The following is a 26873-nucleotide window of genomic DNA, read 5'->3' on the forward strand; positions in this document are numbered from 1 at the left end:
CTTCTCAAAAGCAGTGTGTGATTAGCCTCAAAGACCGAGTCACAACAACATTACCTTCACCCAAACATGCTCAGGAACAAGGTGGCCTCATTTAATGCTCCTTCGCATCGTGCCAGTGCATTTGTTCATAAAGAAAATCTATATGAACAAAGAATATGAGATGATGGCTAACAGGAGGCAGACTTTCTTGAGAGTGTTTTCTGCAAATTCTAACTCTCACTAGGCTTTAAGTTACATTTTAGGAATTAAAGCTCTCTCCCTCACAATAAAATCCTGTGTTCCAGTTCCCTGGACAGTTTTTAATGGGTCTTCCAGCTCAAAGGAACCTGCAAAAGCATTCTGAGACAATAAAAAATGGACACATGCAAAATTCTCAATACTATTTGTCACAGTAGAGCCCAATTCAACACCAGCTTGCCAGGGTCACATTCTGGCTATCTACACTACTTTGAAGCTTTTGAAAATTTCACATATTTTGCCAAGAACAATGCCACAGAGAGCACATCCAGTTTCCATCCTCCTTCAAGCACAATGTTGGGAGCAACAATATTCCAACTGAACAACTGTTTTCACAACTCTGAATTTGCATCAGCCTCTGCACATCTTTGTGAGGATATGGCAATAATGGGTCCACTGTACTCTGCACAAATTGGACGAGAGTATGCTTTTATCTTTTTATCTCAAAGTAGGAAACATTATTCTTAATCATGCTAGGAACAACAACAACAATTCAATTTATTTAGGTCATTAACTCCTCTGCAAAAGGAGGAGGGAGGAGGGGCAGTGAAAGATATACTCATATATATATATATATATGTAAAGATTCACTCTAGGTGGACTTGAGCTTTTATCTCACTGATTCTTGTAGCTGCACAACAGTCACCTTGCAGCAAATGTCCACAGAAACTTGGCATCTTTTTCAGTCACTAACCATCAGGGAACAACTGCATCCTGCATAAATAACTATTTATTGTGTTCAAAAACAAGATTGGTACATCTGTGCATATTAATACAGTATAACCAAATGACTTCTTTGAAATACAAGACAGCAGGGCATGATTCAAGGTTGGGTCGACTTTTCTTTTACTTTTTAAAACCTAAGAAAAAAAAAATCTTTATAGCAAAAACACTAGTCTCAAATGTCACACCATAGATTTAAGCTAGGTGTAGCTTTGTAATCATCTTCACTGTAGAAAACAGACATTTTGACATTTGCACTGTAAAATTACACAGTCATTTGATCATTACAAGTTCCCAATGGTGTCTTTTGAATAGGATTTCTTTGGTATAGGACAGGAAACTCAGCTGTTGATTAATCCTTTAGTTTGAAATTCAGTTTACCTCTGATGGTAAAAGAGTTCACCCTGCACAACTGGCCTAAACACTAATCCTAACATTCTTCATTGGCAGCCATTTCACAGAGAATTTCCACAGTACTAGCTAAGTATTAAATTACTACACACACCATTTGCTTATTTTACAGGACAGATTTCACCTTTGCAAATATTTCTCTCATAAGGCGTATAGAACTGCCTGCAGCAGGGCTACACAACTGTTTCCTTCAGCCAGCCAAAGAGGCTATAAGGGGATTTTTATTCGTTTCCAGGCACCCACTTTCTAGTAAGTACAGACTGACTTATTCTTTATGCTATATTAATTACCTAGTAATCTTTAGGAATTGTAATACAGGATGCATAGTAAAATATAGGCAATACCAAAGTCTTTGGTGTTAGATGTGTCCATACCACTGTGATACTCTTGTTCCTGCAAGTTCAGACATTGAACATAGGGAAAAAACCCAACAACTTCAACACTACAAACCATTGGGAGATTATGGCTTTGGTCAGTACCTTGCGCAATACATCAGAACTTCTACTTTAATTCTAGGTCATATTTTTGTGTAGAATCTATGCACTGGAACATTTTTAAACTGATGTACACTGAAACAAGCAGCAAACCCTGCACTTCACCCGATCTCAATGCTACTGATGAGATTCTGCCACATCAAGATTCAACCCTGCAAGGAATTCTTCACAGTGAGATCTATTTAACAGCTCCATTAGTGATTCATTAATATCTTTGTTGAAAACAGAGTCAAAGTTTCCATTCACACAAGCTTCATTTTCCAGTTGAAAACTGCTCATTAAATCCTGTATCCACTTGAGTTCCTCAGAAAGTTCCTGTCTGAGGGATTCATACTGACTCTGCAGCTCAGCGTACTTCCCAGATATGCCTGTAAGGCTGGCACCAACAGCCTTGATATCATCATGCAAGTGTCTTTTCAGGGACTCCATTTTACGGTATTCATACTTCAGCTGGGACAGCTTGTGCCTCACGCTTTCACTCTCTTCTTTATACCAAGCCTCTTTCTCATTATAAATGGAAAGCAGAGCATCCATGTCCTCCTGCAAGGAATCATGGGATGCAGCCAAGGTGCTGAAACCCCTCTCCATACGGGAAATGTCCTCTAGGACATGGGCAAAGCGCTCGAAGTTGATGTAGGTGTTATTGGGGGGCATGCTCGAGTGGCACTTTATGGTGTACTCCCTCAGGCGTTTCGTCTTCAGCTGTGTGTTCTCAACCTTCTTGCTCTCCTGGACTTTGGTTTCATCTTTCAGCTGGTGAGTCGTCAGACAGAGGAACCAATATTACTGAACGTTTACAAGACTGCAGCAATTCAAAAGCTCTACACAAAGGATGCAGCCTGGGCTTCCACAATGCTGGGAGATTCTTTGCTCACACAGATTTTCCTTCATGCATTTGATTAAAAGAAACAAACACCAAACACACAAGACCAGAACTGAATGTGACAATGATGTGCATTCATTCCAATGTGGCAAGTGCAAAAAACATGGCTGCAACTTATTTTCATGCTAATTTTTAGCAGTTAACAGTGTCAAAACTATCAATATTTGTACGAGCAAAAACAACAACCCTAAAACCACTCCAATTAATGTTTTGTGCAATGCAAAGCAAAAACTGAATTTCAAAAATCCTCATTAGTCATGCTGAGACTAGCTAAATGTATTTTCAGTAAGAGACTTATCCACATAAGCAAGCAATGTTTATGATGAAAAAATACATACAGACACACAAATGCAAGCAAACCAGAACATGTTGTACAGCAGTTTCTCTTGAGAGAAATTATATTTTCCATATTGATTGCAGTCAACTGTCAATTCAAGAAAGCACTGAAGCCAACACACAGTATATGCCCATGCAAACAAAGAAGAATGGAAAAATGCAAAGCCCAGTCCAATATGGGATACTGTAATGTGCAATAAACATCAGAACCTTATTACTCTCTTTTTGAAAGTTATGATAATAAAAGAAGCAATTTGCAGAAATCCAAGGATTTGGTCAGACCCAACCAATTTCCTCCCAGTACATCTCTTTGGGTCACCCAGCGTCACAAAGTATAAAGAGGGCAGTTTTCCATTTAACACACCAGTAAGAGTGAGAATATGATCTCTGCTTTGTTCATGGAAAAAACTAAGATCTGTTTCTTTATTCAGTCTTACCGTTATCCATGGATGAGAAAGAGCTTCCTGAATTGTCAGCCGCTTCCTAAAAAACAACAACACAAAAAAAACCCCAAAGACTTGAATAAAAAATACTTGGTACACAAGTCCATTGACTCACACTTCTCCCGGGCTTCCTATGAAGCATTTATCACGATAATTCCAGGACAAACCCTCAAATTTCACGGTTATGTTTCTCCTTGAGGCACACTGCCTGTGTGTAGTTTAGTTACTGTTCTAAACTTCAGTAGGTAACTGTTCTTACTCCACACAACTTTAATTCTTCATCAAAATATGCCTGTACTGTTGTGCACCCTTCCATAAAAAGTAATACAACATTCCTTTGTTTTGTTCATCTGACATGCTTAGAAAATACATTCTTGCTATACACCTTTGATATGACTGTGTCTGAATCAACAGTAATTATACCAGAGGTAATCAACACTAACTATACCAAAGCTGTCCTTTGGAACATGGTATTATAGCACTGCAGGAGCTGTTGTTTCCTGAAAACAACATTTCTGAAAGGAATACTTCAAACCTAATCAAAGTGGATCAAACCTAACTTCTTTCTGCATTGGAGCGGTTTGGTGAACAGCATGTTAAGAGCACCAAGAATCAAAGACACAAACACAGCGTTGCACAGGCACCATGTCTGTACACAGGACAAATATCAACATCACTGACTTCTCCTTGGAGCTGCTAGACCTGTGCAAAACTCTCATCAAACACCTGCTCTGCCCCAGACTGAGGCCTCACGATTTGCAGAAATCTTGACTGAACAGCTCTTTCTCTCTCATAGCTATTTTCTCCCCTAATGAAGCCATTAGAAAGAACCACAATGGTCTGACTTTCCTCCAGGACAAAGAAGGTTACAGGGAAAGAGATGCTACTTCTGTATGCGTTTTATTAAAAGCAAGAAAAACTAAAAAAAAAGACTGTGGTTCCTGTAACCTGGGAACAAAGATCTGCATAGCTCTCACACAAACTCTAGGTGACTGCCACAGACACAGAGAATTAAAACAACTTAGCAGCACATGTAGTAATTTTCTGGCATTGCACCACTGGGGGCATATTCTGGGAGGATATCACCTCCTTGCAAGTGGTGCATAAGAGACTGAAATAGTGGAGTGGTAGTTAACCTGAACTCAAGATTCTGCACGCCATTTTCAGCCTTTCAGCAACACCCTGTTGTGCCAGCTTGACTCAGGTGAGAATTCAGTCCTGAAAATGGCATTTAGCTGAGGAGATTTGGTTCCTCTCCTCAGGGTTTCTGGGTGCAGTGATTAACTAGGGGCACAGCAGCATTCTCCTGTCTTGCTCTTGAATAGCAATACACCCCACAAGAAAAGCTTTTTCACTTATCAAGCCACATTTCACCAGGTTAATTTCAGAAATAAATGGGTCTTTCTGAATATTTGCTTACCGTGTATCTTTCACCAGTAGTTTCTGAATAAAATCTTTTGCCAGGTCACTGGTATTGCTGAAAAATTCTTCATCAAAATCATAATTCACAGCTGTGATGTTGGCAAGTGTTTCTTGTTTAGTTTCTCCAAGGAAAGGTGATGCACCACTAAGCCTAGATAAGCCAGAAAGAAGAATCAGTTGGAAAAATAAACAGCAGAAGTCTCCTAATGAAATTACAGTGACCGTGGAATACACTCTTAGGACTTTTGTGGCTCTTGTGTTGAAGCAGCTCTGCATGTAGGAAAAAACACAGCCAGCTTTGGCTCACTACAGCTGTGGTTATGAGCCAGACTTGCCTTGAAGGTCTCTAGTGCAGCACTAATGCATGCACACAGAGAGAAATGCACTGATTCTCCTCTCATGTCTCATTTAAGTCATTGCTAATCAAACTAGAAAAAGCTTCAGCTGAGGAGCCTCTACCCCTGTGAACCCACAAAGACTACCAGGCTGAAGCTTTTACAACCTTCAAGCAGATAAAGCAGTGTTTCTACAGATTTTCTTCAGGTAGGAAAAGCTCTCCCCCTACTTCTTTTCTCTCTGCAAAGCTACTATGAATTCCCTACACAATGGGTTCAACCAAGAGACCTTTCTCAGCTGGAAGCAAAATATGATGTGTGATCAGAAGCCAGGCATGTGGCCTTGCCTAGGGATCAACTCCACTGGGGAAGTAGAGCCATGCTGCTCAGTAAAAGGGATCCACAAGCAAAAGGGCTTTGGCTGCAATAAAATCCAACTGTTTCTGAAAAACACAAAATTTCATTCTGTGGCACCCTGCTCCAACTGCAAGGAGACAGCATCATAATAAAACACCATTTCGCAATCTTTACTGAAGAAAAAGCTTTCCTTTTTCCTGCTTTGCCTATCTCTCAGCTGTGACTGTCGACCTTCATCTTTGATGACTCTGTACCTCTGCTCCATAAAACTCATGTCAGAACAGAGTCATCCCAGACCCCTCCTGCCCTGTCTTTCCTCCAGGCTCCTCCTCCCCCAACACAAAGGGATGCTGACTTGCAAAAGCCTGGTTTATGGGAAATGTTATTTATACCAAGGAAATTGATCTCACCCCTTTTTATAATCTTCTGGGCTATTATTGTGCTTGTCTATTATGTCCAGCTTTGATAACACAGTTTCAGGATGCAGCAGGCTCAAAACAGGACTGCAGCAAACTCCAGGGAACTGAACTGAGGTTTTGAATACTAAACCATTTGCTTACATGATCCCACTCTCAACATACTTTTTACCCTGTCTGTATTGCCACTACCAGGTTAACTGGGAAGATTGGGCAATAAGCAGAAAGTTATATTGGGACCACCCAAACCTTTCACCCCAATCCCCAGCTACCACATGTGGTTTTATCCACAGAATAAACACTTGAGTGCATAAACTGCTTCCTCCCCCTCTACAATCATACAACACCACCAAAGCATCTGACACAGCAAGACAGCATGAGTGAGGTCCTCCAGTTGTCTTTGATGCAGTAAATTTCATCTCAAATACCACAGTCAGTCTCAACGCTTAGGGGGATTTACATACTTCCTCTTAAGCCTTGGTTCCATTTCTGCTGGCCACAAAGAAGGCTACAAGCAGGCACCTCTCCACAGACCATGGGCTTTGTTCCAAAACCGAAGCTTGGAAACCTGCCCTAGGGCCTTGGTTTCTTTTCCCTTTCCCCAAATTATGCCATGAAACAGCTGTAATTCCACCTTCTAGCCCTTTGTTGGAAGCCAAAATCAACAGTGCTCTATTCTCTTTTTTCTTTTTTTCCTCTTTGGGACTCAGTTTTGAAATCTGTGAAATGGGTGGATTCTCAAATCCTAGTATCCAATGCAAATAGCTTTTTTTCTGACTCAGTGCCTGTAAACATGTACCAGCAGACCTCAGTAACAAAAGCTTTGCCCTTACAACCCACTGAATCACTCCAGAGTTACTGAATTGAGGACTTGGATGCATTTTGATCTCTACACCTGATGATGACATCCATTTGATTGCTGCCACGTTTGCTAAACTAGGTGGTATCAGAGACCCACCCCACTTACTCAGAACACTTCTGAGCAAAAGGCTTTAAAATTAAGAGGCAATACAAGTTGAAGGCATGCCAATTCTATTCCATAGCATATCAGGCAAGCTGATCCCACCCACCATAAAAAGTGTGCTCTTTTCTTCCTGATCATTTGTAGGGAGACATTATTCTACCTTAATGACCACAGCAATCATTAGTAGCCAAGAAGGTAAAACAGATCTCCTATGCTGGATGCAGTACAGGAACTGCTCCATTACTCTGCCCCAGCACAGACCTCTCAGTGCAACAGGAAGACCTGAAGAGCAGCTGGCTCTGTGCATCACTAATCACATGCTAAGTATTCCCACCTGCTCAACTCCTAAGTTTTCTTCTCATCACATAGGAACACCCATTTTACAAATTTATGAAGTTTAATGTCCTGGCAAGTACAGGTGTGTCAGTGGAGACCAGTATCAGTGCTGATAAAAAACAAGGGTCTGACAGTATTTTAAACCCCTTTACCTGAGCTTGGGCTCAACCAATATCCCAAACTTTTCTCTGGGATGTTTTCTTTGCACTGCAGGAAAGAAGGGAATTTGTTGCACTGAATCTGATTCCTCAGACCATACCTCTCTTTTACAGCTTTTGGGGTCTAACCCTTGTGTATAGGCCAAGATTTATTTTCCACACTGAAAAGACAATCCTTCCCCCTTCAAGCCTCTGTACTTGTCCTGATCCCTGAGTAGTGCAAATCCATCTAAGAGTCCACCTTCATCAAGTTTGGCAGCAAGTTATTCCTCTGAGTATCATAAGGGAGCAGCTGAAGCCCAGGGTGAGACATTCCCAGCATATAGTATCCACTTCCTGCTCCCCAGGAGTCACAGGAGCTTGATTTCAATGGAAGCAGTTAGGATCAAGGATGATTGACCATTCCTGTAAGTCTCATGTCAAATGAGAGGAAAAGCAAGGAGTGCTGTTCCTCTGTTGCATGCATTCATTGTCACACAAGCAGCTCCCCAAATCGTCAAGCTCCATCTTAAAACTCTTGACTGCTTGCCCCCAGATGCCCACAGAAACTCATTTCTTTGAGAGCCCAAGCATGTCATAATTCCCTCCTTTTATTTATTCATCACCAGTTGACACACTTTTCTTCTAAAGAGTATCTATATCTAAAAAGTATTCTGCGATCTACTTTTCCCTTCATGCTTACTGACTGTAATGATATCCCCAACCAACCTTTGCTTTACTAGCTTTAACAAACCCTTTTTTTCTCCTGTAAGTTGAATTCTCAGTTCCCAGGGTCAACTTCTCTGCTCCTCTTTCAGCTTAAATTCACCTTTTTGAAATGGGTGACGTTATTGCAGAATAATCTAGAGTGCTGCCTTTACAAGGAAATAAAAACTTCCCTGTTTTCACCTGAAATAACCCAACTTGTAAATGGCACTGTTACACTTTCTGTTTCTATGCTCTCACACTGATAGCTCACAGTCATTTCAGGAGCAATTAATACACTTGGCTTTTCCATCCTCTACCATTTGGAACTGATGAGATCCCATAAGAAGCAGAAATGCCCAGTGATGCCAGAGACATTTGTTTTTCTTCTGCTCAGAATGCCCCTCATCTTTTACCCCTTATTTTAAATTGAAAAGGCTGCAGGATAACCCCTGTCCTTTAGACAAACCCCTGCCCACCCCATGTGTGCAGGTCCCTAAATGACTGAAGGGAAGAACTGTTCTGTACTAGTGCAACAGAGCTTTAGGAACATTTCTACAGGAGTGAATCTGTTGTACTCACAGTATGTAGGTAATGACTCCTATGCTCCTAAAAAACAAAAGACATTAATTTCAGGAGTTCTACATGACCAGTATTCTTCTTAATGTGCATAATACACAAAAGTCAATAGGTGCTGCAATAGAGGCAGGAGAGCCATTGTGGCTTTAGATAACTGCTAGCATCTCTTACAGAATGGGGTTTCAGGGGGAAAAAAAAATGTTACATATAACATCAAGTAATGTGGATATTTGAAGTCTCTGTGTATTTCTACTCAGTGGGTATTTTATTGCAGTGCATATATGGAACACAAAGGAACAGAAGCAAGGATGTTTTATTTGGGGTGACCTCTTTTGCCTGCCTTCCCAGTAGACAACACTAGTACGCAGGTCTGCTCTGCATGAAGTGCTCTTATAAATAAAGCTGTCACAAGCTCTGCAGGAACATGTTTCCTTCTAAGAGTGGTCCTCTGCGTGGACAGTGGCAAACAGTTAACTCTGTAACTGCCATCACTCCAGTTTTTCAATGTAATTTTGCAGAAATTAAATGCTTACCTTTTAATTAAAAAGAATGTATAAAAATAGAATGACAGAACAAAGTCATTAACTGTATTTAAGGGGTTTTTTGTTGTTTTTTAATTTGTTGCAGTGCAATGGATTCTATTAAGAGCAAAACAGGAAAAAGTAATTGTAGAGTCACCTGGAAAAAAACGTACAAACACATTACAAAACTTACCACATGTCTGCAGCTAGTCCAAGTGGTTCATAGTTTACGATTTCTGGAGCTGTAAGGAACATTTAATCAACCATCAGCAACTGAGGTAACAAATTTTTACCAGGCTGTAGTAGCAGGCCAAGAATTACCAAGAGTGAGAAGGGGGGAGAGGGGAAGGTTAGTTACAGAATACATTGTTTATAATTCTGTAGCCCAAATAGGCATTCAAGTTCACAGCTGTTCAGAAGAGATTATCTAGAGTAACTTGGAGCATAATGCAACTCAAGAGTAAGGGTAAAGCAGACATTATATAGTAATTATAGTGCAAAATACAACAAATAACAAATTATTTCACCTCCCAAGAATGCTGCTGCCCATAAGCATGAGCTTTTGTTTTTTTAACTGGTGGCATTATAGCAAGTTTGTAAAGGCCAGTCAGAAAAGAGCCCTTGAGCAAGAGATTGAAATTACTTGCCAGACTACGTTGCTATCCATGTCAAACTCTATTATCTTTATAAGGAACATTTCCTCATTGGAAAACATCCCCATACAAGACTGCATGCAAGAGAAAAGAGCAAGGGTGAAAGAAGTTGAAAAAAAATTATCTGTGACAACTGTGTTTGACTGGAATATTAATAACAATTCTCTACCCACCCCCCAAACAAAGCCCAAAACCGAAACTAGTAGAAAGGAGCAGGATTAACTTAAAATCCAAGTGAGACAAATCAGAATTATGACCAGTGAGGAGCAAAAAGAGAACCACATGGAAAAATGTAAGGGGAGATGAGAGTACTCAGCAGGTGTGCAGTGTGAGGTAGTTTTACTTAGAAAGCAATGACAGAGATACCCATGTAATTTTGACTCATGTACCACAGTGCAGAGATCTACTAACCCCAGGCAACAAGTAAAAAGATTATAATTTGTATTTGCAGAGTTTCACAATCTTAATCCTGAATTTACATCTCTAAATATTTATTTGGCAGCAGCCTACTCTCACAGGAGTAGCACATCTAGTTTACAGAAAGCACCTTTGCCTATTCCAGAAAAATAAAGTAAGCCTCCAGATTTAAGTGACCTTGATAGAAATAAGATTAAAACTACTTCTATCCTTCAATTTTTAACTTCGACAAGTTGTGTCGACTTCTTCTGGAATTTGCAATACAAGACAATGGAACATGTCACTCACCTATGAATTCTGGAGTTCCAAATATGTTTTTAAATTCAACTCCATCTTCTATTTTGTGAGCCAGGCCAAAGTCAATGAGTTTGATGCGCGGAATAGGGATATTCTTGTCTAGAAGCATAATGTTTTCAGGCTAAAAATAACAAAAGGTAGATCTATGTTAATAAAATATCTTTGAAAGTAACAGTGTTTTCAAGTGCTTTTTTTTCCTTTACATATACAACACCTGTGCTTAACCATTTACAGTTCTTTTGATAAAGGTAGCAGGCAGCCAAAGCAGTTCAGGTGTTTGGTGCAGACAAAATGCCACTGCCTCACCCTGAGTGAGAGCTGCACAGCTCAGTATTTTTGCTGACATTTTGTGAATTTACACTTCACAATATCTGCCCATTTGACTCTATACTGTATTGTAAGCCAATGGAAGATGTTTTGTTAAATGCTGAACCTATTCAGGGAAGGAAAAATTATCTTCTCTGAGACTAAATTCACAGTTGCAACAAGGCCAGGAAAGATCCAGGATTTACCAGCTGAACAGTCCAGAAAATGAGAAGAGTTGGGATCAGAGGTCCTAGATCATATATGATAGCAAGGTATTAAAAGAAAATGGGGCATTCCTCACAGCTTTGTAAGAAAAAGCTGAAGCTTGAACTGTGAAATCAAAACTAACATGTTCAACCACAGACTTTACTTTTTTACCAGATATAACATGTTTCATAAACTTCTTTCTTCAACTAAATTTCTCAGCCTTAGCTACTCCCTACTACAGCCCAAATTCACAGGTTTCAGAGTAAACTATGGGCTCAATTTATCTCCCATGATGAGCTTTAATGCATTAATCTGTCATAACTTAATCATAAGTTCAAGAGCAGCAGTGAGAGAATCTGATTCTCTGCTGGCAGCTGCCTGGCCTTTCCACAGCAGATCCTAACGTGGAAGTTGCTCCCGCTAACATGTACACTCAGCAAGAGCTGCACTGGGAAACAGAGCAAATGAATAATTTATTGTCATAGTTACTGGACCAAGCATGTTTTAGCCTCAGGGTAGTAAGTCTGGTTTTCTTCCATGGATCTAAGGCATATATGTGCATAATGGATATAGATACATAATGGAAGCTTCTTTAGAGCAGACAGAACAGACTGAAATGGCAAAAAGTCACTGTCACTACCTTTTGGAGGATTGTTTTATTCCGTAGGTGGTATAAACCACTGTAGCTCCACTGCAGCCAATGGAGCCCTGTCAAGTGATGAGATAATGACGAACCGTCTTCTATCAAATCAGACCACTGCTTAAAAATACATGTATAATTTAATATTTGCCAAACTCCACACCCAGTCCTTTAAAATGCAGGAGAGTTATTAAGTGAAAATATATTAGGTCCTTTGATAGTCACTATCAGCAAAATTATTCTTTACTTACGCTTTCTGATTTCTATCTTGCAATTCTTGCAACATCTTCATTGACCACCTGACATTACTGGTATTAAATATCAAAATTAGCAGCTAGAGATCAGCCAAAGTCTAAATCAGCATCTTTACCTTTAGATCAAAGTGAGCAATTTTCTTAGAGTGAAGGTAATTCACACCATCCAAAATTTGCTTAATGAACCTGGTTGCTTCCTCTTCACTTAAGGACTCCTTCTGTGCCAGGAAGTCAAAAAGTTCTCCTCCAGAAACCCTGCAAAACACACCAGAAAACATCCCCTTATCTCCTGCACTGTAATCCATAAAATCAGTGTAAGCACAGAAAACTGAAGCAGTGAAGAACTTCAACACAGTTAGAAAAAGGCTACTCCTGCAGACAACCATGACTTTTGTGTTCTGGTCCCAGGTGTGCCCAAACTACCTTTTGGCTTTAGCTCTCTTCCCTGTAAATGAAGGACTGGCTTTTCCATTGATGCTGCAAGGATCACAAAGGATCAAACCAAGTTACATTTGTTTGCTGAATCCCCAGATACATACCTATTTTAAAAGGTTGACTTGACCACTTCAACTGCTATTTTTCAACATTTTCATTTTGTATGAGCAAGTTGTAAGAGTCAATAACTGCTAAAGAATTACTTCCCTTAGCAGCTGCCATCAGAACCTGAGGTAGCAAAATGTGCCAACAGAATCTCTTCTTTCCAGAACAGCCATTACCATGTTCTAATATGATTCTTGCCTGACATAAGTAACAGGAAAGCATTTACTTGGTGCTGAATTTTTTTAAGAAGAAAGCAGATTGTAGAAGGCTTGAAGGTACCAAAATCAGTTTTCCCAAATCAAAGAAGTACTCTTAGTTACTATGAGTTTTCGCATCAAAACTGAAATACATTCCATCCTTATTAGTACATAAGACTTTTATTTTCATTTCTGTGCCTTGTCCTGAGAGTTCCAGTGCTATTTTTCTGTTTATCTCAAACAAGATGACCTAAATATTGAATTAGGCGTTGTTGGCAGCTGTTATTCATAATTATGTTTACATTTATTGTTGCCAGTTCACGCTGTCATTAACATTATTGTTTTCTTCTCATTCAGATTCACTGCTGGGGGCACCCACAAAACAGTTGTTACTCCTGGGTGCTGGTGCACCACCCACCTATGCTCAGAGTGCAAGCAAAGGACCTGAGAGACCCTACAGTCATTTTGGAAGACAAGCTCTTGGCCCTGTTGCCGGATGAACTACCTGTCAAAGCACTGGCAGGTCCAAATGCTTTGAGTTCCCCAGGTGCCCTGAGTCACAGACAAGTCAGTCCACACTGGGTGCTCCAGAGGCCTTTGGGGAATGACTCCTCTGACCCCAGGCTTCTACACAACACTGGTAGTGACAACATGGTAATTCCATACTCTGCCTCTTTTGGAGGAAGCTATTGTCAATAGCTACAAAACCTGCAAGGACAAGTCCACTGCAAGCAAGAACAGCATGCCAAAAGCCACAGAGACATTGGCTTTGTGTCGTAGCTTCCCCTGCTGCTCCTGTGGGTGAACACGTGCCTTGTTGATCCAGAGACTTACACAGGGCATAGTGACTTGCCCACTGATTACTGGATATTTTTTTCACACCTCTCACATAGTCAGAAACTTTTCTAAACAATGTGAGGCAGGACTCTTCACCTGGGCAGAAGTTACCTCACTTCACCTGGGCAGAAGTCACCTCACTTCACCTGGGCAGAAGTCCCTTGATACTTTAATTGTTACAACTAAATGGCTGGCAAACAAAAATAAGCTTAAATGACCCGGAAATACGTTGCAACTGCTGTCTTTGGCTGCCACCTTCTCCTTCCTATTAATCTCAGTTATTCAACCTGTGAGACTATTGATCTCTTCATTTTATTTTTTAGGTGACACCTACCAACAGTCTCAGCACTACCATCAGCCTTTCTGGACAGATTTTGTTGTACCCTGTGCATTTCAGGAGACAGGGAACACTGTCTCCTTTCCATATTGTAGGAGGTTTAGAGGCCTTGGTTCAGTAGTTTTACAATTACCACAGCCTACTGTGATAAACCAGTAAAGAAATCTGTAAGAAAAACCTGATAGTGTCTTGGTGAAATCTGCATACAGAGAGCAGGCGAGTCCCATTTATTTAATGATTTCTATTCAGAGTGCACTTAAGCAATCACCTCTGGCAGAGGATCCATCCGGTCATCAGGACACCAGCTGCACTGGGGGACGTTCTTGTACTTTTCTGGAATTTAACCATGTAGGCACACTGCTCTCTCTTCCTCTTTTACCCTGTAAAATCTCCTTGGTGACTGTTTCTTAAGGTGGACTCCTTAATCTCTCTAAGGCCGGAGGACAGCCCAGGTGGCCCAGTCTCTGCTCCTGCAGAAGCAGGTTCCACTTCAGGAGAGCTCACAAGCTGAGCCACTTTGGAAGAGCCATTCTGCTCTGCTAAGGATGTCTGAGGATACCTTCCTGCTTGGAGGAGACTGGCAACTCCCTTCAGAGCAACTTCCTTTGCTACACAAAGCAATGTCAGAAAATAGTTCAGCTGCCCAGACTGGAGCTACTTAATACTCATTCTCTCCTGCTGCCTCTGAGAGTGGGCACTTAAACCAGCTGGGTCAACTGCTCAGGGCACACCAGGGAGTTTGCTCCAATGGCAACCTCACCAACATCGTGGGCAACCAGCTATGCCCAAGGCATGACTGAAGAAACTGCAGCCTGTGAGAACGAGGATCACAGGACATTTACTTGAGAGCTCCTTGATGTACTTCTCACTTCTCTCTAGTTCACACTAACCTTGAATGAGGCTAGGGAGGGGGCTTTCCAAGCTACAGAATACAACATAAAATACAACATAAAAACAAAACAGGAAACAAACCAAAGAAAAAGAAGATTCAGAGAGCTTGAAGTCTCCCTGGTACTTTATCAGCAAAAGACTCTCTTCTACAATAACCACATGAGCATTTCATTTTCTGAAGATCAGAGATGGGCATACATGAAAAACAGTATCTTAATCTCCAGTCTCTTGAGATATAACCTAATACATTAAATTACTCTTAAAAGAGTAATTTAAAGGAAAATTCTGTAGAAGAGATGTGATGATTTCTCATTAACAAAGATTCAGGCTTTAAAACCAGGCTTCAGTAAATTGTACCTAGAGAGTGGTAAGCAGTTTATTACAAGATCATTCTTATCCAAGTTATACACCTGAATTCAGAGAAACCCTCAAGCAGAGGAGATTTAGCAATTCCAAAAGCCAGCCATTATGGAATCCCAGAAAAAAACCCACATTTCAACACTAATTCCCTTGCACTAAAACACTCAGAACTGCGTCAAGTTACATTTGAACATCCAGGGAGGTTTATTTTCTAAATCACCACCTGCAAATGCTCATTTCTCAACTGTTACAGAAGAATTCCTTCCTCTGGGTTCCCTCTCTTTCCCTTTTACCATGTCACCTAATATCATGGCAAGGAAGCAAGTAAATAATACCTTTACTTTTCATTTGAAGTCCAACAAAAGACAAACAACGCTGTCTTACCTCTTGGACAGAGCTGTTTTGTGTATACAAACCTGACACTTACCTGTAGAGGAGACACTGGTGTAACAATCCAACCTGCCTCCAGGCTGCTTCTGTTTGGGCAAAGCAGGCTCCTGGTAGGGCCCAGGAGACAGGGAACAACAAAGTCACAGAAAGCTGTGGGGAGCAAGTCCCTGGACAATGTGCAGAAGGAAGGAGAAACCGTGTACCTGCCAAACTGCACTTCACAGCAGTGGACTTGGCCCTGCCCTTGAACAGGAGAACCAGTACCTACAGAACTGACCAGTCTGAAAAGAGGAGATAGTCTTGCCTGTGCCAGCACTGTGAATATAGGAGATGGTCAACATTTCAGGCAAATCCTCTTTTAAACACCAGGGCAGCTTCTTCAATTATCAGCAATACTGAGGCCATTCTTTTGAAGCTGAAGTCCATTGTAGATTGTACCATAAGACTGGTTGGCCAGGTGCTGTAACACTTACTTTGATAAACAGCAGGGAATATGAGACTCTGCGAGCAGGGTGTCAGAGGGGAAGAGATTATCTTTTTACAGGGAGAATTTAATTATCTTTATTAGCAATTATCATTATCCTCAATTTGTAAACAGCAGCTGAATGCAAAGGCCTTAATCAGGTCAAAACTCTGTTGCACGCAGACTTTTACAAACTGCAATATGTTACAGCCTGACAGAAGGACACACAAAATGTGTCAGGCCACATGAGGACAGAAAAAAGCAGAAGGTAATGAAATGGGAGGTTGCTTTAGCCCAAAGTAGTCATTGGTGAGAAAGAGCAAGCTCCTTCCCTGTCTGCCAGAGCTTGGCTACCGAGACCAACATTTGGCCATAGACATATACGTCAGAGTTAACAGATGCTCATCATCACTCACATGCCACCTTCCAGGCATGCTCTAATCTCCAGGAATGCTCCCTGGCCTAAGAGCTGGCCTCCCTAGAAAGCTCCCTCAGGGATAAAAGCCTTGTTGTCAGGATTCCATATACAAGGTTCAGGCTGGTGTCCTAGGGAATATATGGTCTACCAAACTTCCACCATGGTGACTGTATTTCCTGCTCCATACACACTGAAAAATTGCATCATTTTGCATGTAGGGGTGAGGAAGTTCACTTGTCAGCAGGACCTAAATGGCAGGGGTTTGCCCCCCTCACATGGTGGCACAAGAGTAAACAGCTTTTCTTCATTCCCATCCTGCTGCTATTCATCCCCAATAGTAAATGCGTAGGGATCAAAAAACCCTCTTCCCTTGCCCTCCTCCCATCTTTTCCCCTAGCTGATCTAAATGAGGAAAAAGGGAATAGTGAGAATGGCTGCAAATTTTGGAAAAGGCTTGATGGCCTCACATGTATTGAAAGAGATGAAAGTAGGAAGTAAAATGAAATGAGCATTCAGTGGCCATTTATACTTCCTCCAAGGTTCATGTCAGGGCAGCCCTAGGCAGACATGAGCTAATCCCTCTATTAGTAAACTGCTTTCAAGTTGACAAGACTCCTGGCTCAGTATCAAATGACCTCAGCTGATGTTCAGGCACACCTGTATCCCCAGAGCACATGGATGAACTGGGGGGCCTGTTTACCACCAACCTCACTCAATGCTCCTGCCAAGATTTGTGAAGCCTGAGAATGCACCAGCTCCATTTATCAGTGCCCCTGTGCTCCGGCAGCCTCTGCAGTGCTCTCTGGTTTCTGTTCACCTCAGCCATCCCTGGAGGAAAGTGCCCCTACTCACAGCTCCAGAATGAGGACCATGTCTGTCTTGTTCTCGTAGATGTCGTGCAGCTTGACGATGTTGGCGTGCAGGATCTGCTGCAGGATGCTGACCTCTCGCTCGATCTCCTCCCGGCTCACCCCGCGCCGGCTGGCCCGGCTCTGGCGCTTCTTGATGAACTTGGCAGCGTATTCCACACCGGTGCTTTTCTCTCGACATTTCTTCACTATAGCGAACTGGCCACTGCGAGGACAAGGAGATAAAAATGCTCTTAAGGCTTTCACATAATCACAGCTTCCCAAAGAAGCCAGTCCTACACAAAGCCTGATCCTGCAAGCCCTGAACAGCACTGCTAAGCATTACTAAGTTTGTTCTTGGTACAAGAGTGAGGACTGTCAGGACTCTGCAGTCAAAGGCAGTAGAGCATAACAAGGTAACCTCCTACTGTGTCTGAAATTTAGCAAAACCAAACAATGTCTGACAAAAGAGAGTTACAACCTCTAAAAAACAGTTCATGTTTAAATGAATAAGATCTGCCTCAAAAAGTTTAAGTTACCACTCCTTCACTTGGTAACGCTTACGGCATTCAAGTCTGCAACACAGCACTAGGTGTTCTGAAAGGACACACACACATTAAAATATTTGTCTTAAGAATAGTCCCTAGAGAAGTACTCAAAGGAATGATAACTCTTTGGAAATGCAAAACTGGCCTCCAGTAACCAATTTTCAAAAAAAAAAAAAAAAGGTTTATTCATATTTATGCATTCATTTGATAATTTAGCTGTAAATATAACTAGAGTAAGCACAGGTTTCTCACTGCACCTCAAGGACAAAGAACTTCCCCCTGTACCAAATAGTACAGTGACTGCATTAAGGTCAAAAGGCATGTACTTGCAAACTGCTAATAAAGTTTTCCTCACTGTGGCTCCTAATGTAGTCCAACTGCAAAATTCCTGCCTTATCTCCTAGGAATTGGCAGATCTCCAGTCCCAGAATACACACTCAGTACCAGATACTTCCTTATTCAGGGCATTATATCCAGATTTGGAAGGAAAAGACTCATCTTACAGGTAACCTTAACCTTTAGCTACTGTGATTTTATCAGACAGGATCTCTTTATAAGAATCACAAACTCGTTAACTGCATCCCCCCCCCCCCCCCCCCATGACTACACTGTATAAGCACTGAGCTGTTATTGTTTTCAGTATTATTGCATCATTCACTGGCTTGGTAAATGAGAAATGCAAGTAGCTGGTATTTAAATTATGCAGCATACACAACAATTATATTCAGCATCTCATTAGATGCTGTACTCAGTGCTTCATTAACACACACATCTGACTGGAGTCTGTCTTAAACATACAAAGGCAAAGAAATTAAAAATTAAGGCTGTTGCTTGGTGCTCAATTGCTCTCAAAGGCTCACACCCTATAGCAGAGGGAGCCTCTCATTTCAAAGAGTTCAGACAAATGCCAGGCAGCCTGACATACTTCTCTTAGGTTTTCATTTTCATACGTATCCTAAACCCTTCTCAGGAGAGAGGCAGGAACAGATGGGACAAGTGTACTTATCCCTTTAGGAATAATCATTCACAAATGGAATCGAGCCTGTGGCCATTTGTCACATGCATTAATTGATTCATATTTCTCCTGCTTTTATCATTACCTCCAAACCCTAGAGAAATTCCCACTACAAAATCCCCAAACTTGCCTTAGACATTCTTTAAGAAACAGAGTTTGTTTTGTAGCGCTGAGAGCTGCTTGTGTAAAACATCATGGGTTTCATGTTTTTCTTGTTTGATCATATTTTGCAAGACGTGCATCTTGCTTGGTCCAGACTTTCTGAAGAAACATGGTATTAATGTTCCTGTGCTTGTTTCCTTGAATTCTCTCTGGGAAAAATTTTGTCAAAGTTCGGGAGAAAATATTTTTTTATGAGTGCTGATTACGGGAACAAACACAGTTACTTTTGCATTTAGAAATTCCAGTGATACTGTGGATTTTGTACATTTCTGTTTATGCAAAAGCTTACAAAAGTAGTAATGACACATCATAGGAATTCCTGTCTTCTCCTTTGACATAAATAATTGTCCCAGACTGCAACTATCTCAGTACCAACTCCCTTGTAAACTACTATTACTCCCCTGCATGTGTGGCCACCAACATACACCGTTCCTGCTCCTGTCCCAGCCTTCATGCCATTTCCTATCTCCCTCAAAAACAGGCTTTTGCAGACGAGTCTTTACTTGGACAGCTTGTGACTGAGGAGAAGAGGTTGCAAGCCATAGGGAGTAATACAAATGCACGATTTCTTAGCCTGGGACATTTAAGACAGTTACAATGCAATTACCAATGAAGAGCTCATGGAGGCCCATTCAGCTGTGAAACAAGTGGATGCCTCACTGGCATTTTACAGTCACAGTCAGACACTTTGGATTTCTTGTTAACTACCGAGATCGTAAGGTCAGGACCAAGACAACAGTGTTTTTGTGCCTCCTCATGCATCTGCATTCAGACCATAAGAATAAAACAGTAACAGCTTCCAAAACTTTTGACCTAGGCCAGGAAAAAACCAGAAGAAAGGAAAGTATGTCTCCCTGCCACCTAAGCTGACAGCACTGAGAAATGAAGCTATTTAGATAATTTCACATGGGGCATTTGTACCTGACCTTAGACTTGAAACTAAATTTCTCAGCTCAGATTTCAGCCAAAGACCTTGCCAGAATTCATGGGTTTTAGTACATGACTGAAATGAAGACGACTTGGATCATGAACAGCAGTATTTACAACACACACAGGATAAGCTCAGAGGCTGAAACTTCTGCATAGAGCCTACCTGGACCTCAGTAAAGCCTCTGACACTGTCCCCCACAGCATTCTCCTGGAGAAACTGGCTGCACATGGCTTTGACATTGAACTTTGAAGTCTTTTCCAAACTTAATGATACTACAATTCCTAATTTTTAAAATTTTTTTTCCAAGAAGTTACATTTGTTCCCTTCCAGAAATATTTTCGACAGCTGTACAAGAGCCTTGTCACACACTGAGCATAGGCTGTCCTCAATTGTGGAAACAGCTCACAAGTATGAACAATAGCAGCTGCATCCTGTCAGTTACAATATAATTAGGTACAACATCAAATCTGTCCATCATTAAGGATGGCATTTATGTCAGCAATGAACACAACCTATCATTTGCATTGCTACTATCATGTAGGAGGTTTGTCACTGAATAAGAACACAGAGACAATATTACTGGGTGGTTTTGGAGTCTATTTTCAGAAGCATGCTTTAGAAGAGCACAAGTTCAGCTCATTTAATCATTGTGCACTTCAGGAGAGGATGTGGAAAAAATGCGGGAAGAGAGAAGCTGCACAATCCGGAATAACATGACAACTTCTTGCTCTTTGTCAAAGATTCCTTTTAATACAGATTCTGGAGGGTAATGCTCTGGGGAAGAATGTTACTTGAGAGGAAGAGCAGTGCAGCTGCCAGTCTGGAATGCCCCAGTGCCTAGCAGTGCTGCTGCTCCAGAGCTTTAGAATAAAGAGAGCCGTTAAGCAACTGCTTGCACAGGTATAGGTTTATTCCAGTCTTCCTCCAACGTTCCTGAAACACTGCATGGCTCAGGAGCTCTTCTCAAAACACTGAAAATATGTAAACAAAGCACTGAGATGACAGCAGAGGTTACCTGTACTGTAAGGCTCAGTCAGGCTTTCTGAGGCCTGAGTGGGGAGAAGTCAGGAAGGTGATTCTATCATTTGAGAAGAGCAAACCACTTCTTCCCCAAATACCAAACATATGTTTCCCTTCCAACATGTTCAGTCTATTTCTTTATGTTCATATTCAACTTCATTTCATTCAGTAAAGAATTCTAAAAAATATGATGATAATGATGTAGTTGTTAAGACTTGAAATTCCCATAAAAGACATATATGTGATCACATTGACCAGATACACTTTACACTGAAATATGCTTTCAACAAGTTCTTTGAAAAATAAATGAACCTGGCAAAGGACAGTGCTCTGGCATTCTGCCAGTCAAGAGGTGACACAACTCCCTATACAAGCCAGGACAATTTACTTAGGAACAGATTTGGAAGGGATTTTAGGCAGCCTCCCACTGACTTTAACAGTAATTAGGTTCCTACACGCTTGATGAAAAATAACACCTTGGTCCTTCTGTACCTATTTTCCCGAAGTCTGTAATGCTACTGGAAAATGAAATAACATTATATGGGGTAAGGATAAAAATTAAATTCATGTCTCTAGTTATCACTAGAAGTGCAATTATAATCTTTCATATTTTATTCACTAGGTGTTCCTGCACAAGAATACATGACCTGAAAGGAAGCTAAAATAAAACCTAACAGCACCTAAACTAGTTTTTAACTGCTTAAATTCACAGGCACTACTGCAAATGCATGATAGCCTAAAAATACTAAAAACATATTATGAAATCATCATGTACATATGTCTGAATTAATAGACATAAATATAACCACAATAACAGTGTTTAGCCAACCTGAACACAGGGCTTCTCTACATTTGAGGCTGGTATGTTAAGTTCAGCGAAGAGGGTAATTCATTCTCAGTTACATCAATTGTTATTATGTAAACAGTTTTGTTCCTCATGCCTTTTTGCCACTATTAAATTTGGATTGGTTCTAACTGGTCATCTCAAGCTTAGAAAGTCTGCATCGTATTACTTTTCCATCTTTTTAACTCCTATTTCTTTTTCTTGGAAAAAATACACTAATAATTTTATCCATGTATGGTTGTATTTTTTGCTAATTTCCAAAGCAAAGCCCTGGAGAATTCTTCCTGAATTTGAGGAAAACATATTTCTCAGCCTTTTTTTTTTCCAAGTGATTAGAGCAATTGCTCAACCGTAGTTTTACTAAGCTAAATACTCTCCCCCCGCTTTGCTTACACTTCAGAGATGACTTCTGCTATTTGTAACTGCACTTCATGCTCTTCCCAGCAGAGAGGACAGGAGTCTGCTGGGGAACAACACTGAGAATCCATTTTTATGCTTTCAGTTCATTTATGAAACACAGTTCAGCCATGGAAGGTTCACAAAATATATGCACAAAAGCACTTCGCTAGAGGGTTTTTGCAGGAAGACTGTGGTCACAACTATGAAGATGTAAAAGCCTTCTGTAAATGACAATAATTTGCAGTACATTTTTATTTTTTATAGACTTTTTGTTTTAGACTAAACCAGGATTTTGGTACAGCAGAAATTTAATCACAGCATTTATAAAGAAATTCGAGTAGGATAGTTGAAACAGCAAACCAGCAATTCTATGGCAAGGTTACCGAAGGGAAATTATCTCACTGCTTCCGTAAGGCTTTCTGGAATGAAACTAAAAAAAACCCCAAAATCATCTTCTGTTAAATCCTCTGATGACACCTCTTGCAACTTCATAAAGAGTTTTAAGAATAAAACTGCCACAAATGTCACTGTACTTCTGTTTAAGCTTCAAATAAAATTGAATTTTGGTTTACATGTTTGCTTTCCTTTTTCCCCTCAAAAAAATGCAACAGATGTGGTTACCTCTCCTAAAGCAACTACACAGAACCTAAACTACCAGATGCCAGATTATACCAGAATGATCCAAAACTTTTTTTAATAGAGCATTTAACAGGAATTTTGCTTGATTACTAAAAAGTAGTAGAAAGAGGAAAAAAAAAATCAGCCGCAACTTTTAAACACACTGGCATTTTCACTCACATCTCATGTTTTACTGACTGTGTAGTGCTCTAGAGCACAGTGACTTTAGAGGAGAAGTTTCAATATTCCTAAAGGGAAGTGCTGAGCACCTTTGGACATATCCTGTCTCTGATAAAGTCACTGTCTGGCACCTTTGATCCACATTTCTCTAAACTCACACAAAGGTAACCAACACACCCTGACCGAAAGGTGATCTCTGTGTCCAGTGCCAGGAAAGAGTCAGAAGAGTAGAATATGGACTCTAACACAAGGATCTGGTTTATCAGAATAAGTAGAGAGCAGCTCATTCGAAATTCAAAGAAAGTTTGATAAATCTAATGTTTCTGAACAATGCTACGAATTATTACAAGCTATAAGTGAAGTAACACAATTAATACCTTAAACACCTTGTGGGGTCCTTAGCTGTCAGTCACAAGAAATTGTGCCACCTACAGAATTATCACCAGTATCTCCTGAAGCTGTTCAATGTTTTTGGAAACTTCCCAATCCTGCCCATCAATGTGGCCCTTATCAGCTCCTCCTGAGACTGGAGGTGCAGAGTCAGCAGTAATGGAGCATTGAGCCCAGCAGTTCTGGCAAGTTCCTGATAGCCTGGCAAGCTTTTTGTGTAATCTGAAGCTCAATAACAAAATGCACACGATGAAAAATCTTCTCTGCTTATCAGACTTGGCTTTTGGATTGAGTATCAGTGCTCAGAGTGGTAATGAACAGAGTGCAGAGAGGCAGGGAAGGTCACAGCTGACTCATGCTCAGCAGGAATAGCTGATTTGATAAGCTGTTCCTCGCGCTATGTGGAGCACCAGCAGGGCAGCTGTAACACGCATGAGGAAGGTTAGCACGCTGCACCTGGGTGTTTAAAGGTCCAAATCCACCTAGGTATTGACTAATATACCTGGGAGCACACGAATTGTAAGAGGGGAGCAGTATTATGGCCAAACAGTTAAATGATTTTTCTCCTTCCACATGTATCAAACAGATGGAAACTATGCTGGCATTTTATTCAAGACTTTAGGAAATTATCTGTAAGGCCAAAACTGCAAAGGGCTGCCAAAACTCCCATTTCACTGCTCAGCCATTACAACAGGTTTTCACTCTGGTTCAAACTGCTGGTGTAGAGTGTTAACAAGGATTAATAGATGTCACCTGAGACAAATTAAGCCTGACCATCAGACCAGCACCTGCGAGCTCTAGTCTGCATCAGATGCCAACAATTTGTCCAGTGCTTTATCCTTGTTAGAATTTGAGTTGCACAATGTTTATTTCATGTGCATTTTTACTCATAAGTAATATATTTCATTTTAAAAGTATGGAATGAATACTATACAGAGAACATTTTTTCAGCTGTTGAAATTTCCATCTGCTTTCTACTACAATGCAAAATGGAAAAAATAGTTTTATTTTTACAGAAATGGCAAAACAAAGATTTGGATTAATATCAAATGTCTTTTTCCTGGGATTAATATTCTGCTTAATATTCAGTGGTTAAATGCATTACAAAATTTAAGATTTGTGAGCGCTACCACAGAGGTCACTCATCTCTAATTATACTTTCAAAGCCAGACATGGACTGAGGAGATACACTGACATCATTTCCATCATCAAGTTGGATTCTGGTGATAAGGAATGCATGCCTTTGCTACAAAGTAAGGCCAAGGCCAGTTCTTCTCTGTTACCGTATGTAGAGCAACTTTGTTATTAGGAAAAAACCGAACAACAAACCCTTCAATTTTCTCTGCACTTTCTGTAACAAAAAGTTTGGAAGTAGTTAAAGTAGCACTGAAAACTAACAGGGAAACCTGCTAGAAGAACTTAGAAGAAAAAATTCAGAAACAGTGACTGTATCAGACAGCTGATAACAATCACAGTGATTGTGACCAAGCACCAGATGCCAAAACTGTTTCAGCAGAAGATTCACAACATGAAACATGACTAAGAAGGTTTGTAACAAGAAACATTAACAGACATGCTGGGTAGTGCTCAGGAATTAAATTTACATTTTGCATTCAAACACAAAGACTTGCTTTGTGTGTGTTGTAGGATAAAACAATCCAAAGTTATTCTTCAAAATTTAAAGAACTAGTTCAAAGTGCAAACTAATCTAAGAACAGAGTTAAAGTTCATGTCTGACAAAGTGCAGTACTGAGCAATTTCTATAGTCAGAAAAAAACATTCCTGGTATGAAGATACTGTGTGGTGTGAGTTAAGGGTAAATTTCCCAGCTGCAATCACACCCCTCTGTTTAGAAGGGAGATTCCAACTAGCTGGGTGCCATGACTTTTTTATCATAGATTTCGAAGTTCCTGCCCTACAAAGAATACCTGGGTTATCTCTGCTGTTTGTTTTCACTACATAAATAAATATTTAATAGTTACACTGTCAGAACAGTGACTTGTGCCAGGCTCCAAGGTCCCATTACCACAGGTAAGATGCTGCATTTGCTTTCCTTAAAAGCTTCACCCAGAAAATAGGGTTTCTCCTGTCTCAGAGAGCAGAGTTGATCCTCCACACACAAACACAGAGGAAGCAGGAACTTGTAGCTGGAAATGGGGAACTACAGGAGGCATAACAAGCCATTGATGAAAGAAGGAGCTTGGCTTTAACCATGAAACCACAGCCCAGGTCAGCAGGGGCTGAGAAACTGGAGGCTTGATTATGCCCAAACTAATCAACAGAAATCACAGTGATTATTTTCTGCATGAAAGCATTGACTGGCCCAGGAGATGAGAGATGAGCACAGCTCCCAGTCACTGAGACAGGCAAGAAACTGGAGTGGCAGGTAAGGTAAGGCTGGCCCACGCTATGGAGGAAGGCAGAGCGCCTTCCCTACAGGGAAAGGACAACAGTGAAGGGAAGGGGAAGACTTTCATGCACAGAAATATCACTCCAAGGTATGTCTGTTTTTTCTCTTTTAAGTGTGAGTCCTTGCACGCTACAGAGCTGAGCTGCAGCAGCAGGACACTGTCCCAGGACACAGCAGTGCCAGGCCCACACCACCCTGCAGGAACACACTTTCTCAATGGGCACTGTCACAAAACACTTTGGAAAAAGCTCCATGACTCTTCCTACCCTCAGCCCCAACTTGACATGTAACAGTGACGCTACCCAGAAGGCACAAATGTCAACAGCTCTCATAGCCTGGCTGGCACAACATTTAGGTAATAGATTAATGACTCTATGGTACATCCTTTTATAAATCACACTGCACATCTCAAATTCCAGCACCTACCACCACCATCAGCATTTGCTAATACAGCTGGAAAGGGCTCCTGCACATTTGTACAACACCACTTTCTGTTCAGAGAGCCACAGCTACCCGTCCAAACCACAACTGAAACATTATATTAAAGGCTTTCCAGTGAGCATTATTGCTGCCACTTTCCTGGAAACTATATCCCTAGCTCAGCAGGGCAGTTGTTCTTTCTCTGGGCCTACTTTGTCCTTGATTTAAGACTTTCCATTCTTGGTTGTCTCCAGCTGTCACCTCCCTTGCCACAAGAACAAGCAGTTATTTGACCTGCTGCATATTCCCAAGAAGACAAGTTAGTCTTCACTTCTTCACATTTTTCAAGGAGTATTTCCACTGATTTGGCATGCCATTAACATCCCTGCAAATGGCTTAGGCCAGGATCCTCCTCAAAACAGGCCAAACTGTTAAAGCTGTATTATTTGTTTATAATGTTGGAATTTGCTAAATTCACTTTAGAGAGTCCTCTTTTTAAGCTTCCTTTCACCTATGCTTAGAGAACCTCATTCCCCACAGACTTGCAAAGTGACTGGTATTATCTTGAGGGAAGTGAGATGA

The 26873-nt window shown here is 40.8% G+C and overlaps 1 protein-coding gene across 4 annotated transcripts in view; it reads right to left on the reverse strand.

Annotated features, from left to right (window-relative positions):
* The window catches only part of DAPK2 (death associated protein kinase 2), a 54720-nt gene that overhangs the window by 11026 nt on the left and 16821 nt on the right, over window positions 1-26873 (reverse strand). For 2 of the 4 annotated variants that reach the window (XM_042039532.1, XM_042039530.1), the window contains 8 exons: window positions 17359-17580; window positions 12190-12328; window positions 10658-10787; window positions 9493-9541; window positions 8782-8808; window positions 4948-5100; window positions 3522-3567; window positions 950-2618 (listed from right to left, as the gene is read on the reverse strand). In XM_042039532.1, coding sequence (XP_041895466.1) covers window positions 1983-2618; window positions 3522-3567; window positions 4948-5100; window positions 8782-8808; window positions 9493-9541; window positions 10658-10787; window positions 12190-12328; window positions 17359-17580 — 1402 coding nt within the window. In that variant the 3' untranslated portion in view covers window positions 950-1982. Of the gene's footprint in view, window positions 1-949; window positions 2619-3521; window positions 3568-4947; window positions 5101-8781; window positions 8809-9492; window positions 9542-10657; window positions 10788-12189; window positions 12329-17358; window positions 17581-26873 lie in introns of those variants that run through there. The other 2 variants (XM_042039533.1, XM_042039534.1) reach the window with 1 other exon arrangement.

This window comes from Corvus kubaryi, unplaced genomic scaffold (genome assembly GCF_017639235.1).
Source record: "Corvus kubaryi isolate FWS band 111438036 unplaced genomic scaffold, C.kubaryi_AGA036_p1.0 37394, whole genome shotgun sequence".
Taxonomy (NCBI): Eukaryota; Metazoa; Chordata; class Aves; order Passeriformes; family Corvidae; genus Corvus; species Corvus kubaryi.